The 17,512-nt window shown below is 32.6% G+C and overlaps 1 protein-coding gene across 6 annotated transcripts in view; it reads right to left on the bottom strand.

Annotated features, from left to right (window-relative positions):
* Positions 1–17,512, bottom strand: part of LOC145254555 (protein transport protein Sec24A-like) — a 192,953-nt gene that overhangs the window by 22,150 nt on the left and 153,291 nt on the right. For all 6 annotated transcript variants that reach the window (XM_080113080.1, XM_080113081.1, XM_080113082.1 and 3 more), the window contains 6 exons: positions 14,317–14,481; positions 12,968–13,236; positions 10,894–11,017; positions 6,674–6,832; positions 6,104–6,277; positions 2,920–3,030 (listed from right to left, as the gene is read on the bottom strand). In XM_080113080.1, the coding sequence (XP_079969206.1) occupies positions 2,920–3,030; positions 6,104–6,277; positions 6,674–6,832; positions 10,894–11,017; positions 12,968–13,236; positions 14,317–14,481 (1,002 nt within the window). The remainder of the gene's footprint in view (positions 1–2,919; positions 3,031–6,103; positions 6,278–6,673; positions 6,833–10,893; positions 11,018–12,967; positions 13,237–14,316; positions 14,482–17,512) is intronic.

Here is a 17,512-nt window from a genome sequence, read left to right as displayed (position 1 = left end):
GCACAGCTGGGATAAGATCGGGTCCACATGCTTTTGAAGTGTCAAGGTTTTTTATGATGGCATGCACCTGAGCAGGGGTGGTTTTTAGATCGTCTAGCGTGGCGTCTGTTCGCATAGGAAAGTCAGGTAGGGGGTGGTTGGAAGGGTCCAGTGTGGAGTTTGAGGCAAACCGACTGGCAAGCATGTTAGCTTTGTCGGTTGCTGAGGAGACAACCTCGTGATTGTTGGTTAGTGGGGGAATTGTTGATTGCCCATTATTTACTACACTGTTGTAGATTTTCCAGAAGTCTCTAGTTCCTAGTTTTTGTGCTTCGATGCGCTTTTTAGTGGTTTCCGTAAATTCTCTCTTAGCTGTCGCTATTTCTTTCTTAACGTTATTTCTAGCTTCTATATACTTCAGTCTGTTTGAACTGGACTTATGTCGGTTAAACCTACGGTATGCATGCTGCTTTTGAGCAATGGCAGTTGCGCAAGTCGACATAAACCATTGGGAAGAGTGGGGCTTACTATAAAATTTCCGCATGGGAACATGCGCTTCGATTGCAGTTTTGAACCAGTCAGTGGTCTCGTTTGCACACTGTTCAGCAGGGAGAGAAAAAATATTTCTCCATGGGGCATCTCTGATTAGTTCCCTGATGGCTTCCCAGTCAACCTTTTTATAATATCTCGTTTTGAGTATTGGCTCTTCAGTTTTGGCTCTAGAGTTTAGGGCGATTTCAACCATTATCATTGCATGATCAGCGTTCCCGAGTGGGCTGTGGGCCTTTGTTATGTAGTCATCGGGAACTGTGGTCAAAAACAGATCTAGAAGTGATGAGTGTTGTTCTTCCTGGTCAGGGAAACGGGTTGGAAACGTAACAATTTGTGATAGGGAGTGAGATATAGTGAAGCTATGAGTTGTACTGCCCGCTGCATCTGTGTAAGTAGAGAATCCAAGCCAGTTTTTGTGGTGGACATTAAAGTCACCAAATACATGTATTTGTGCGCTAGTGTCGAGGGACAGTGCCGTGTCTATGCTGTCAGAGACTGTTTATTAGGGTGCAGTCCTGAGTTGAGGGAGAACGGTAGAGAAAATAAAAGTAGCTAATATTGTGTTGCATGTTTAGTCTAAAGCACATAAAGGCTTGATCATCCGTTTCTAGGTTTGTTTCTCTAGTCAGGGGGAGAGTATTACGAATGTAAACTCCAAGTCCGTGCATGTGTCTGTCAGAGTCCTTACGGCAGAGTGGGAGATATCCAGGCATGTTAAAGTGGTTAGAGAGGATGGAGGAGTGTAGGTTAGTCTCACTTAGTTCTAAGATATCCAGGGTATTTGTTAAGAGAAATGCTTCAACATCAGCTAAATTAGTTCTAAGCCCACGGATATTTGTGAATGCGAGCCTCAAGGGAGGAGGCAAGTTGAATTTGTTTGTCTCTAAGCCTGGTTTGAGCTTATTTTTTTATTGTACTGTCGTCATTGTTTTTTAAAGAGTTTCGGTTTAGGTAAGGGGGAGCTAAACAAGAGGTTATGCAGAGCTTCAGACATGCATCACAAGTAGACCATCAGCTGACCTTTAATTTGCATATGTGCATTTTTTTCCGGGTATTGCTACTAATATCCTTGCAAGCCAGTTATCTTATAGGTGCTGCTACTATTTTCCTACGTGCTCATATGTGCTCCATTACAACAATGGTCTCTTTCTTAAGCATAATCTTTAAAGACCCCAAACCCTATTAACCGGTAAAGGTGAAATAACAAACAACTGTATACATGGAGAGAAAAAAAAGTTACTTTAGGCTAACAATACATTTAAAAGAAAAAGATATACTCGGGCACACACGTGTTAATATAAGCTCAACCATCAATTAATACTAGAATTGTCCACAATAAGCCCATGGAACAACAGTGGTGTGATAATCAGTTGTGAGTGACAGTCTTTTGGAGGTTGAAGGCTCACTCCTCAGGTGATACTAAGACTATAATAAAACGGCTTCTATTTACAGTGTAATAAAAATTGATAATTACTAATGCACAATTAATGCAAAGTGGTATTTATAATTAAAATCTTCATGATTACAGTTGTACTTCTACACAATTTGAACCAAACTAATTTTTTTTTTTCACTAACATAACCCTTGATAACCAAATGCAATCAATATGAAATTAAATCTTTCTGAATTTTATTGTAATCATTTTTGTTAAAAACAAGCTGAGCAGGTGGGTTCCCCCTTCATGAGTGAAGGATGTACTTTCATCATGACTAATGTTTATGCAAAATTAAAAAAAAAAGTCCAAGGAGCAGTTATTGAAAAAAAAACAAAAAAAAAAAAACAGATGAATGATTTGGGCGCAATTTTACTCCTATAATTCCTCCTGGAGAGGCAACCAGATTTATCCCAGAAAATCCGTTCTGGCAAAAAATTTACTTTCACCATGACTAATGTTTGTGCAAAATTTCAAAAAAATCTAAGGTGTGGTTATTGAGAAAATGCGAACGGACAAACAGACGTAAATTACTAGGCCCAATCCCTCCTTTATTGGGAGAAATAATCAGATTCATGTGAGTATTGGTGGTGGGAACATTGCAAAACAAATGTGTTTTTATAACATTTCTAAAGATAAACATTTTCTGTTCAAGTTTCCTCAATTAAATGAGGTTTATAGACAACATTTGACTACAAGACTGCTTTGTGTTACCACTTGATTTTTCCAAATACACAATCACTCAAGGGTAGATAACTCTTATCTTAACACCAGGTGTCAAAACAAATTATGTCGTTTTTACAATCAAAGACACATGAAAAAGTTCTACAAACAAGAAAATCTTCTACAAACAGTTCTACAAACAAGAAATCTGAAAAAAAAAAAAAAAAAAAAGTTCTACAAACAAGAAATCTTGTTTAACAAAAAAGTTAGAGAAAAAAAAAATCTATACTGACCCATTTTCGCTAGAAGGGCAGCAATGGCTTGTTGGTCAGCTGTTGCGTGAACTACACTTAGCTCAGTTGTCACAGGTAGACAAAGCGTGTGCACTCGAATTCTGCGTTCACCTGTCAACACAATATTTCAATACATTAAACAGATTTTTCAATATTTTTTTTATATTAGAAATTTATTCACCAATCATATTTTATGTAGTAAGCTAGCACCCACCTCACTTTTGTTTCTTTTTAATTATCAGGTTTGTGCAAACGTTTTTGCTGATTTAAAATGTCATCTCGAAAATGAAAAACTGTTTTTGAAAACCTTTATTCATAACCATAAAAGCCTTTGCTCTTTATAACTTGATTCGATCTGTCGATGAGCTCATGCCTCGCTTGTAAAATTGCTTTGATGTGAAATATGATTCTAATTCATGTTCAATTTTCTTTTCATGATGTTAACGTAAGGTCACCTAAATGGTTTTGTAATCCTCAAAATAAGGAACTAGGTGAGGAGAATATGAAGGCTTGGGCAAGATTCCCCAACCAAATTCTCATAGAACTTTGAGTTAATTTTTCAGAAATATACAAAAGACAAAATAGAAAAACAAAAAATTAGGCACAAGGCCACTCAAAAAATTGCGAAGGGGGTCTTCAGTCATCCTCATCACTTTATCTTGGGTAGTCTATGCTAATCCTAGTTAGCATTCTCATTCACCATAATACTGCAAAACACACCGGGCAGAGATGGGTGGGTGGGGGGTGCTACTTAAGATTCCCAAATCAATTTTTTTTTAATAAATAAATAAAATGTATATAAGTAAAAATAAAATTTTACAAAAAGTCATTTGTTTATTTCATTGACGTAAAAATAAAAAATGCTAAGACCCTCCCTACTCTCTTTCGGTGGTAGATCACCCACTGTTTTCCAGCTTGATAGGGGCTGAAAACAAGCAAATCAATCTCTGAATGGGGCTGAATTCTAGACGGGATCAAAGAAAAATGGAGTGGGGGAGTTAGGAGATGTATATGATGTTGCTCCAAGACAAGATCAATTATTGGGGTGGCCGAGGGCAAAAAAGAAAAATGAGGTTGTGGGCATCTTGGAGGTTACTTATCGGGATGGTAGGAGGCATTCATTCGGCTAAGAACCTTATTCTAGACACGTAAGAGGTCTGGAGTTCGGTAGGACCTGGAATCGTGCACATCATACCTAGGCGGGGAATACAAACTTCAATTTGGCAGTTTTACGTATGCAAAGGCTCACTATTTTAATCCATCTTCTGTCATAGAAGAACTATGATCAGTAGTGCTGTGTTGACTAAAGATCGTTTTCAAGTAAGAATATTGCAGAAAAATATGAATAATGCTTTAATAATCTGGAAAAAAAAATATATATATATATATATATATATATATATATATATATATTAATAATGGTGATACGTTTTAAGTAATAACAATATGCATAAAATAAATTACGATTTAAAATACTGTTCTACAAACCAGCAAAACTTTTGCACTGACCTAATATCTTTTAAATGCTATTGTTTGATAATATTACTAAAGGCCACATAAGTGAAAAACGAGACTCCTACTGGATTCAAACCTTTGCCTTCATTTGTTCAGTAATATCATCCAAGCAAAAAATAGCAACAACCAAAAATGAAACTTGATAAATAACATAATGCAGACTTTAATTTCTTTTTCGGTTATCATAAATTATTACAAAGAAATAATTTTTCATATCTACAGAATTTTTGAAACTATTATTTTGTTAATCTATACTAATATTAGATACATCTGTCTAAATAATTTTTTTTTTTTTAAATATGATCAAATTAAAACAGTTATTTCTTAAATTACCAGTTATTTTAGTTATGGCTTAGAATATTTTATATGCAATGCGTAAATGAGTTTGAGAAAAGAATGAAATGAATAAAACAGTGAGTGTCCAGAAATCTGCAGAAGAATATACATAGAGAAAAACATTGAGAAAAAAAGAAACAAAAACATTAGAAAACATTGAGAAAAAAAAAAACAGAAAAGCATTAGAACATTGAGAGTAGATGGATCTGCAATATCTACTCCTGATTTAATAAGAAATTGCATTTTTTTTATCTATCTTTATAAATTTATAATTTAGTTAATGTTGTGCTTGAAATAAGTGTCAGTAAAGTTTAATGAGATAAAAAATTGTCTTCTACCATAAAAATAATTATCACTTTTTTTTTCTTTTTGAAAAAGAAAAGTGAATGTCACTTTTTAAAATATTTAATTGTAACAAATATTTTAACCCTTTTTAACCTGGTTGAACTAATTCGTTCAGTCGTAAATAAATGAACGACATAAATAAAGTGGGAATCAATTCAAACACTCCTTGTACGTATTAGTTCAATATCTAGGTAGATGCCAGATACCTTTAGATTGCAACTGTTCATTGCTTACATTCCGTAAGTCTCAGAGAGTGGAGGACTTCGTTTGCTGTCATATACACTTTTTTCAAGAACTATGGATAATAATCAAGGTAAGTTTATGAAATGCAAAAATTCTCAGTGATAGTTTAACTATTGAACTTCATAATTTTTCCAGTTTGAAGACAATCATAGTATCATTACCTTTGAAACTAACTAAAATTAACAACAAATATATTTTTAATCATTTACATCATAATCAAAATGACACATCGGTTCTCATTAGATCACCAAAGTTAAGCAACGTTGCGCCTGGTCAGTACAAGATAGGTGACAAATTTAGGAATTTCAGGTGCTGTATGTAGGAGGACATCAACACCTCCCTGCAAGAGTAGCAAAAACCTAATGTTGTCATCTCCCCTAACGAGAATATACATGCTTGTGAATTTCATACTCCTTTAGAGAAAGCCGGTTAAAACCGCATAGGTTTAGTGCAGTTTCTATGCTATTCTATAATAATTCAGGTCATAAAGGGTTAATATAGAAACTTAGTCACATTTTTGAAAACATTACTTCACAAGTTTAATTTGAAAAATTAGAAATGCAAATAATGTTATATAATTTTTTTAATATTAAGTGATTACAAGTTTGGTTTTGGTATTAAAATTACGTTTACATGAATTTTCTTGTAAAATGTAAAACATGGAGTGTAATAATTTGTGTGCACAAAAAGTAGAATATTTAGAACATTTGAAGTAAAATAAAATGGAAGCTCAACAATAACTGACCTTTACTTGAAGTATAGAGCAATGCCGCCTGGAAGCAAGCAGTGTTACTTTCAGTCAACGAGTCCTCAATTGATACTTGCATTCCAAATCCAGCATCCGGATTGATGTTAGGCAGAGATAACAAATCAGTTGACCGAACAAAAAAGTTACCATGAAAAGTATGGATACTCAAACCTGAATATTAAAAAAAAAAAAAAAAAAAAAAAAAAAAGTTTTTTTTTAAATGCTTGCATAATAATAACAGATCAGCAGAAAAAAAAAAAAAAAAGATTTATAAAAACTTTAATCAAAATTACTGTGAACAACTATCTCCCAACTTACACTATCAGGCGTCCAACAAGGTCCACACATCATCAAGTGTTCAGATCTATTTTCTAATTAAAATTTTAAATCAATATATAATAATTTGCTGTAATTTTGAAATGATTCAATCATCGTACTTTAAGCAATTTATGCCACTTTCAAAAAAACTACTACTACTATTACAAAATTTATCAACAGTGAGTAGCAAAAAAAAGTTATTTCTCTACTTCATACAAAATAAAAATGTCAGGTTATAAAAATACTAACCTCTTGTGCAACGAATTCTCATGACAGCCTCAAAGCCAATCTTGCGTGTCACATAGCGAGCCAAGTCCGTCTCAAATTTATCAATTATAGACGGGTTCTTTATAGTGTGGAATGATGGATAATGGTACAAACAGCCACCGGAATATTTAGAGACACAAGCTGAAAGCAAAAACAACAAATGATATAGCCGTTATACAAGATGGTATTTTTTTTCCAACTGCTCAGCAAATAGAGCCTGAATGGCGAATTATATCGAAATGTATAACTCCACATGGACGAATTGTGGCCTTGATAAGGCACAGGATACTTTCAGGCATAAATAACTTTCTAGCACAGCAGAGAGAGCCCACCTTCCTTGCAGTAGCCGCAACAATACCCTCAATGTTCCTGTTGCAACTCATGTTTCCTGTGAACGTTACGCCAAGGAGTTTAAACGAAGTACTTTCAGGTAATTTATTGTGAACCATAGCTATTGGTGGTTTAGAAGGTTTCTTGTAATTATTAAAGGAAACAAGCTTAGTTTTGGCAGCATTGAATGTGATCATCCATTTATGTCCCCATTCAACCACTGGCTGGAGGTCTTCCTCTAAAGTTTTCACCATTGCCTTAAATATGAGCTGTCATTTCCTCTACGTGCAGGTTATAAAGTGTGGTGCCATTAGCAAATATACCCATCTCAAAAACAATTTTATCAGGGAAGTTGTTTATGAATATTAGGAATAATAAAGGTACACCTGCATTCATATCATATTGTTTTGACGTACGACCAGAGGACAACCTGGATTCTTTTCTTATTTAAGAAGCATGTAATTATGTTGAGTATTTGTCCAATAATACCATATGATCTGATTTTCCTAATTAAACCATCGTGCCATACTACCACCACCGAGAGAGTAGGCCGGTGAGCATGACAGCGTAACATCACTTCCTGATCAATTTGTAGGTATAGAAAATTTCCAGTATTCAACCACGTGGTCACGCTAACAGGTATAAAAAAAATATGGCTACCAGTTGTGTTACCGATTGTCCATGAATGTTCTAAAGAGAAAGAACAATTCTCCATTTAGATAATTATTATAATTGCACATTGGAATAATTTTAATCTAACAAAATATAGTAAGTGAACTAGTTTTTGAACTTTTATTTCTATCGGAGAAAGTTGAATATTTCATTTTTTTTTTTTTTTTTTTTTCTGCAAAACAATTTTTATATAATATTTTTCAGTCCGTTCTTTTAATAGTAAATAAAACTGAGTATTTCTAAATATTTTAAAGTTAGCATTTTTCATGGCAGTTTGTTTTTTTACGATTGGTGAATTTTCAATATTTTAGCACCGGGCGTAATTTATTTCTTTGAAATATATTTACAACTTCAAGTTTTTGTTTTTTATAACATTTTAACTGTAAATAATTTACATGATGGGTTTGTTTTACTATACATAGATTCGAAAAATTTGTCAAAAAACATATGTAACAAATAAATGTTATCAAAGGCGAGATAAGTTACTTTTCTACCAAACTGGATAAATTTTTAGTGTTTTTATTTAATATAAAGTGCTTATTCGGCTCGAAAAACAGTGTTTACAGATGTATTTGAAAAATACAAATGTCGGCATGCTTGCTGTTGCACACAGTATATAACAAATGTTATCAAAGGAAGAGAAGTTATTTTCTACCTAACTGGATATGTTTTTAGGGATTTGTATTTTTATAAACAGATTCAAAAAAGTGGTCAAAAATCAAATATATACCAAATAAATGTTATCAAAGGCAAGATAAGTTACTCTTCTACCTATCTGAAAAGGTTTTTAATGGTTTTACTTATTTTAAAACATGTAATCGCTTCAAAAAGGTAAAGTGTAGCATCAAAACAGATACTACATTGATTTTCTTCCAAAAGGTAAGTTTGGGAAAACGAGTTTAAACAAAAAAATTATACAAAATACTGTTAGAAACTTGCTCAATATGTTACCTTGACATAGGCGGACATATATTCGATGGGTTTCTAACAGTATCTTGTATAGTTCGCTTGTTTGAACCCATTTTCCTAAAGCTACCAAGTTCAATAGCGAGCATGCCGACATTTTTCTTTTTAAAATATATCGATAAACATCTTATGATTTTCGAAGCAATTACAGGTTTTAAAGTGAGTAAAACCACTAAAAACCTTTTCAAATAGGTAGAAGAGTAACTTATCTTGCCTTTGATAAAATTTATTTGGTATGTATTTGATTTTTGATCACTTTTTCGAATCTATGTTTATAAAAATACAAATCCCTAAAAACATATCCAGTCAGGTAGAAAATAACTTATCTTCCTTTGATAACATTTATTTGTTATATATTTGTTTTTTGACAACTTTTTTGAATCTATGTGTACGGTAATACAAACGCAAAATTTAATTTAACTTGAAAATAATATTTAAAATACACGTGCATACATTGCACAGGCACCCTTATTATCATAATAATGGTAATAATAAAAACTGGTCTAGATGACATCGACTGGCATCACACGAACTAGTTGTAAAGGGTCAGGGAGGATGAAAAGATCGAGGTGGGAGAGTGCTAACCAAATCTCCACTGGAAGTGTGCAGTTCAAATCTGGTACCTTGGGGAGGCATTTTGTCACCCTAACCCCAGGAAACATCAATGGCCGATGCCAAAAAGAAATTAGTGACAACGGCTGTTGCGATAACATGCAATTATCTGCACAAGTGATCAAGAACACTGGAAATCTGGGGAGACTTGTTGTCACTTAGTCTCCAGGGAACACCAAAGATTACTGCCAGTGAGACAACTAATATGCTACACATTTTGATAAAAAACATGGGGAGAAAAAATGGACATAGAACAGAAAACTAAAACTTTAAATATAATTTCTGTATTTAAAGTAATAGTTATTTAAATATTTCAACATATAATCTTGTGGGCAAAATCCAGCTTCCCAATAAGGGACACTCTGGATAGGAACAAATATAACCTCAGTCATGAAATATTTCTCCTTCACTAACCGAGGACAGAAAAGGTAAAGTGTAGCATCAAAACAGATACTACACTGATTTTCTTCCGAAGACCAAAAAATATTTGTTTAATGTTTCATTGTTTGTTCCCGAAATTCGTAATTCAGTTTTATCAGTATTAAATTGTATATTGCTTTAAAATTACTTAATTTTACATAGATAATATGTATATTTTATATTGAATGAAGTTCAGTTTCAGTATTAATCGAACTGTGTTTCTTGTTCTTTTTAAAAATGTTTTATTGCTCATTTTTAAATGGCCCTCATATAGTACTGACAGTTTGACAAATCTTATCTACATTGCCTGCAGACATTTTTTAGTTAACAGGCCTTCTTACTCTCTGTGGCCATGGCTATACCCTGTCAAAAACCTTAGCTATATCTAGGGCTATTGCCCTACTTTCCCCTGCTTTATCCAGTGCATGGTATATATGTTCAGAGATTACAGTTAAGATATCTGCCGTAGAACGGGCTTGCCTAAATCCATGTTGTTGGTCTAACAGAAGATCATTCGTAGACATTTATGCTGATGACACTACCATCTATGGAAACACTTCAAAGGCCGTAAATGACCAAGTTCTCTGATCTCAAGCACGTGGTGCAATGGGGAAAGAGGTGCTGGTTAATTTTAATGCATCTAAAACCAGACTCCTATTTTTACATTATCAATGCTCTGATCCCCGTCTGGCATCAATTAAAATGAATGACTCTCGTCTTGGGGAGGCTCCATGTTTGGACAAGCTTCTGGGTCTGACCTTTACTCCTGACCTGAGATGGTATCTGATTGGTTGGTTAAATCATGTGACATCAAATGGATTTCCAGTTACAGTTGAAAACATTAGTAAGGAAATAAAATAATACAAGATACTTTTTTGAGTTGAGCTCACTTGCTGTTTTCTTTCGGAACACAGCCAAAATCAACTGAGTTAAAGGCAAAGAATCCTTCCATGGTAAAGGTAAATAAAGAATATATATATATATATATATATATATATATATATATATATATATTCTCTGTATGAACATGTTTTAACTAAGTATTTAAGAGGAGAACAGCATAAACTCTGGTCCACAAAAAAGTAAAAATATTTTAAAGTGGCAAGCAACATAACTATTTGCCATCATTCATCTGGTATATACCGAGGACATGAAAGAGGGGGGGGTATAAAGAAAGAAAAAGAAAAAGGTCAGTTACTTACCAACTGTGGCAAGGTCAGCATACTGACCATTCAACATAAAAACATCCATAGCTATTTGTTGAGCCGAACAATCCAGTGCTAATTTCTTATAAAAATCTGTCGCAGGACCAAGGTGAGGCACATTCTAACAAGTAGAAAATAAGATCGAATAACACAACAAATCTTTACTTTTTGATTTTAAAAAGATTTTACAAAACTTTAATAATAAAAGGTGCTCGTCAGCAATTATGTCAAGAGTCAGTTTTTTTACCGAGATGTTTTAGTCAACTACTCATCTGAGAAACTGAGTAATTTGTTAAGGAGTTTTAAGATATGATTATAGTTGAATCAAAGTTCAAATATTAGTAGTACTCCTGAAGCAGGAGTGTACAGCATGTGCTATGATATATGGTGATTAGTATAACGCTTGTTATCAACGGCTAGCTAGTGAGAGAAATATTTTGCTACAATGATTAGCAACACAGAATTGATTTTTCTACTTCAGAAAAGTAATTGCTTCTTAAAAGACGGCCACATGCTGAGAAAGGTAACCATTTTAAATTTTGTATAATTTTTTACTCTTTCACCACGAACAAGGTGTATTTCCATTTAAACATGAGGGCTACTAATCAAGATCATGTCTACAGTGGATAAAGTGGGAAGTTGAGCAGTAAAATGTTTTTATGTTACACTAGTTCAGCCCAGCTTTAATCGGGCCCTATGTACTGTTCATAACTTTAGGTGCATATATATATATATATAAGCTTGACTCATATCCAGGTAACCTACATCTCAAATTTCAAGTGTTTAGACCCAAAATTGGTGAAGGAGTTTGGTAGAGTCTGCAAAGGTCAACTCTTTCAACTTTCACCTCTTGACAGGCAAATTTTCACCCAAAAAACAATTAAAAAGCTTGCCCTATGACTGAATACACTTTATGTAAAATTTCAAATGTTTGGACCAAAAATTGGCTGGGTAATTTGATAGAGACCACAGGTCAAATTCTTTTAACTTTGACCCCAATTTTGGCCCCATAACATTTTGGGCTTAAATCAAATTAAAAAGTTGGATCCGTGTCCAAGTAACCTACATCTAAAATTTCAAGAGTTTAGACCCAAAATTGGCAGAGGATTTTGGCAGAGTTTTCAAAAAGTCAAATCGTTGAACTTTGGCCCCTTGACAGTCAAATTTCTGGCTGAAAACCGATTAAAAAGATTTTCCCAAATCTCAATACTCCTTATGTCAAATCTTGAGTCTGTAGACTGAAAATTGACAAAGTAGTTTGGTAGGGAAATGTATACACACAGACAATTTCACTTTTATAGATATATAGATTTAAATTTCTGGATGTTAGTACAGTCAAAGAAGCAAAAAACGGGAAAGGAATTCCAAAGCCTAGCAGTCTGAGGGAAGGAACTATTAGAGTAGAAGGTTTTCCAGCATCTAGGAACCTCAATAAAGAGGTGGGATTTTGCTACTTGTCAGGGGTATGTAGTATGTCTAGGGGGCACTAACACTATAAGTTCATCAGAGCACATGCCATTGCAGCAATGGGATAAGCTTGGTCAATAGGGCGGGACCATTAGATCGGACATTTTTTTGGATCCTATCAAAAAGGGAGAGACTAGTGGTAGATGCATCAGCTTAAAATGTGATAACAATAATCCAGCTTTTTAAGATAAGCAGTTTTTTTTATATCCTGAGATTAACAGATAATGGAAGTCAATCCAATATGTCTATATATTTAAAGCAAAATAGGAAAATGGGAGTGAAATGGCAAATGAAAAGTTTCTTTTGGATTCACTGAAAGAAAGTTTGTTGATCTAATTACCAATCTGTCATTGGTTGAAGAATCAAACTTGTATTTTGACTTAATTTAGTAAACCTAAAAATCAAGCCAAACAGATAAATCCTGCAATTAGCAGAGTTTCAGGTAAGCTCGTCATTTGAATCTCTCAGTCCAGTGTGATTCGTTACCTTCATGTGTACTTCGCAAAATTAAACATGTTAGCAAAATATTGAAAATTATTCAACTCTTGCCCTTTTCTATAACAAAAGTAAATGTCTATTGCAAAAGGATGCATGCACTGCTTACCTTGTTCCCTGCTCCCTTGTTAGCATTGTTGTCTTCCCTCATTTGAAGGGTCCCTGGCCCAGCAGTTGGTAGACAGGTTTGGAATACAGTGACTCTTCCTCCAGTTGGACTGAGGAGCTTGAACGAGGCTTGCAGGGCAGCTCCAAGAGCATTTCCAGTTTCCATATTATTGGCAAATAACTCTGGCAGTCGACGCAAAAGATCCTCTACAAGATCCCTGCTCTCGTGCAAGTTCACCAGCAAACTGTCAGGGAGTGGCAAAAAGATTTCTAAGGAAAAAAAAAAAAATTTTTAAGTTAAATGAAATTTGTTTTTTTTTTTAATTAAAAAGTTTTTAAAAATTTTAAACTGTTTTAACATTTTTATTTTTAACTTAAATGTAACGAAAAAGTTTAAAAACCACGTTTAAAAACAAAAATGTTAAATAAGTTACAAAAACATCAAAAACAGGTATAAAAAAACGCTAAATAAAAAAAAAAAAACACTTAAAAAAACGCTAAATAAAAAAAGCATGCTAAATAAAAGATGCTAAAATTAAAAAAAACACGCTAAATAAAAGAAAAACGCTAAATAATAAAAACATGCTAAATAATTACATGCTAAATAAAAAAAACATGCTAAATAAAAAAAAGCACGCTAAATAAAAAAAAAGCACGCTAAATAAAAAAAAGCACGCTAAATAAAAAAAAAGCACGCTAAATAAAAAGATGCTAAAATAAAAAAAACGTTAAATCAAAAAAAAAAAAAAAAAAAAAAAAAAAATCTTCAATGAAAGACATTAAAATAAAACAAAAACATTTTTACAAAATTAAATTAAAAAACAGATGAATATTAAATATAATTAAATCCTTCTTAGCCAAAAGATCCCAGTTGGTTTCAATGGCAGTACAGTAACATAGCATTAATGTGAGTGTGCCACCAAAGTCGACCCTTGGACTGTTATTATTCCTGATTTTTACAGACAATATCCTTAATGCAATTGTGTCTGAAATGGGTTTATTTACTAACAACATTATGCTCTATCTTTGATATATGAGAAAAACGCACACACATATCCAAGACAATGGCTGAATCCTTAAGTGTTTTTACCTAAAATGCATTTGAAATATTATACTCTACAAGTACCGAAAGGTTCCAGTAGTTTCAATCTCGTATGGAGTAATGGTTATGTTTCGAATTTGACCACTCAAGAGTGTGTTCTTTCTTCTGTCATATTTGGTGAATGCCTGCTGGTATATATACTGTTGAGAAGAGAGATCTGTGTACATGGAATTACACGGGGGAATAAATTCAGATATTAATACACTTTTTGGGATTGATGATGGGGAGGAGAAAGGGTGTTTACTTACCATCAATATCTGATACTGTAAGCATTTGAGGCTGAGAAAGACCTTCGGCCAAGTTGAAGAAATGAATTGCTTGGTCAAATGCAATAAAACCAATTTGAGTTCGAGAATCTCCAGGTAATTTGTCAAGCTCAGACAGCAGCGTTTTACATACAATTGATAGATAACCTGGAAAGGAAAAGAAAATTATAGGAGAAAAGATATTAGGACGCGAGTCACAAAAATGGTTTTGCATATTTGTAGACATTCATGAGTTTGTGCTGTCTAACTTTGCGCTTCTCACAATTTATTCTCCAACCTTCACTTTAACAGTTTTAAAGCCATTCAATATTTTCTATAAAAGATGGGAGATTTTATCATGATTTCACATAAAAAAAAAATGTTTTTTCAATATAAATTAAGTTTTCTCTTTACTTAATCTATTATATGAATCTCATCTGTTTAAATGTATGTATATCTACCAAAAACTTTTGACAGAGGCAACAGATTTTCACAAGATTGGTATCGCTTTGAAGCTCGACCCTTCGGGTGACATATCGAGAAATTGGCTAAAAACATTAATTCCTTCTCTCTCCTGGGCACTTTTCTACAGGGAGGGGGTCGCTTTTTTCACCAATATTTTCGAAAGTCATCCCCTCTTTTCGATTGACTAGCCTTAATTTAAACCTTCACCACTTCTGGTTTGGTGATAGATGCAATAGCAAAGACGTCACTTTTTTTTTTTTTCATCACATTTTTTCCTCCTTAACAGTACAGGTTCAAGCCTGCCTGCCTACTACTTTTTTTTTTTTTTTTTTTTTTTTGGCTCAACACACCTCCAAATACCCGGGCAACGCTGGGCACCCAGGCTAGTTATACAAGAAGAAATAAATGCCATGAATATTTACTTTTTTTAAAAACTAGCAAGCACATGTAATTTTTTTTCGCTAATAAAACTATTTTTTGTTAATTCATTCAATATCAATGCAAGGATATGTTCAAACTTGCGATCCTTTGCAAGCAGTACCGTATATATCAGACCTATTACAACTGCTACATAAGGTTCACGTGGCGTGAACAAATTAATACAGTTAAGCACACAAACATGTTGCCGTGTGATTTGACATTTTGATATGACATCTAGGTTACTTCTTGCCTTTTTCTTTTTTATCTCTCTTTTCGTCTTGACACGATCATTAATGCACGCAAATTGTATCGCTAAAAAAAAAAAAAAAAAAAAAAAAAAAAATGCACATGAAGAACACATTTACGCTTGTACGAATGTGTATACATTTATGGTAGGATAACTTAATTTCACCATAAACATAAACAATGGCCTGCAATGAACAATGGAATTAATTTTTCCAACAACATTAATGAACTCATCAGAACTATGCTTGATCAATGTGTACACACACACACACACACCATATGTTCTTATGTTTTTTTACATTGTTCATAAATAAATGTATTGCTTGTATATATGTAACTCCGTTCTTTGTTGTCTCATTTTAATGTTGAAGTCAAAAACACACATATCCTCTACATATACTCTCGTTTCATGTAACTTTCTAAGATCTAGATTTCAAAACCTGGTTGGTGTTATAATACTGATTCTCTTACTCTATTTCTTATTTATTCATAGTCTGATGCTATCGGATTGAGTTGTAGATATCGACTTTCTGACTTGAATTTTTTTTTCTTTTTAATGATTTTTTATTTGGATTTCTTAATAGTTGGTATTTTAATATTGATTCTCTTATTCCATGTTGATTTATTTCTCTGCTTGGCAGTCGGATTGAATGAGGATTTTGCTTTAGATTTTGAGTTTAAACTTTTATGAAAATTATTAAAGTTATTTAACTTGAAATATAAATTTCATGTTTTTTAAAACTTGATTTAAATGCTATTAGAAATATTTTAAATATATGCATGTGTGTTTTTGTATATATTTCCTATTCTTTACATATACCAATCTTATTTTAATCATAAGCTCGATGTTTGTGAAGATATAACAACAGAGCATATATATATATATATATATATATATATATATATATATATATATATATATATATATATATATATATATATATGTGTGTGTAAGAGTTTTGTTATATTGCAAAGCCCAAGATTTTATTCATCTTACAAATCATTTTTTTTTCCATATCTATTTTAATCAAAGGGAAACAACAGATATTTGTATGACAGTACTGGATATTTCCTCTTTGGACTCATCAGAACAAAATTCAGAAAAAAAAACAAAAATGCATAGCAATGTAACATAAAATCCATAAAGAATAAAAACAGTTCACATTGACTATTTCCAGTTGTGGGAGTTTTTTTTTTTTTTTTTTTTTTTTTTGTTTTTTTTGTTTTTTTTAAATCGCTATGTACTATAAGCCACCATATATATATATATAAAGTTTTAAAATGTATATGGCAATTAAGCTACACAGAATTTTCAGTGTTTCATCCTCGTGAGAATTTGACAGCTAATAGTCACATTTCATCCTTATGAGAATTCGTCAGAAGGATGAAATGCAGAAAATTCTGTGTGGCTTAATTGCCATAAATACATTTTCAAAGCTTACTACATAGCTCTATTTTACAGATCAAATATTGTTGAAGTAAATACTGAAAATAGATACATAATATATTTATACTTTGTTTCAAAAAACTAAATGATAATATTATTGTCCAAGACTTATTGCCTGTCTCAATAAAAACATCGTTTCCGAAACGATCGTACAATTTATTGATTTTGTTTGTTCTTCCTTGTGAAACAGATTTTTAATTTTAATTACAAATTATAAATCATCTTACTTAATATTAAAATTGATCTAAGATATATATATGCCCATCGAGCTTATTATATATCTACATTACAACGAGCACTGTTTTCTTTTATTTTAATTGTATTAATGAATTTACTAATACATTAAAATATACTCTGCTCTTTAGACTCTTGTTCTAATCTCCTTAAAATATATATATATACACACACACACGTGTGTGTGTGTGTGGTTGTTAATGCTTTAAAAACAATCAGCCCCAAATTGAATATATCATAAGTCTATGCTAACCTGTACTTTAATTTTAATTCTACATAATTTTTTAATGTTAATACGTAAATGAAAATGTTTTTGTTTTTTTGTATAGTGGTTGTGAGGGGTCTGTACAATTTAAAATATTTCTACTCATTAACTTACTGGAAAAA

The sequence above is a fragment of the Euprymna scolopes genome, chromosome 30, assembly GCF_053919585.1.
Source record: "Euprymna scolopes isolate OS-2025 chromosome 30, ASM5391958v1, whole genome shotgun sequence".
Taxonomy (NCBI): Eukaryota; Metazoa; Mollusca; class Cephalopoda; order Sepiida; family Sepiolidae; genus Euprymna; species Euprymna scolopes.
This window is presented reverse-complemented; position numbering and strand designations above follow the sequence as displayed.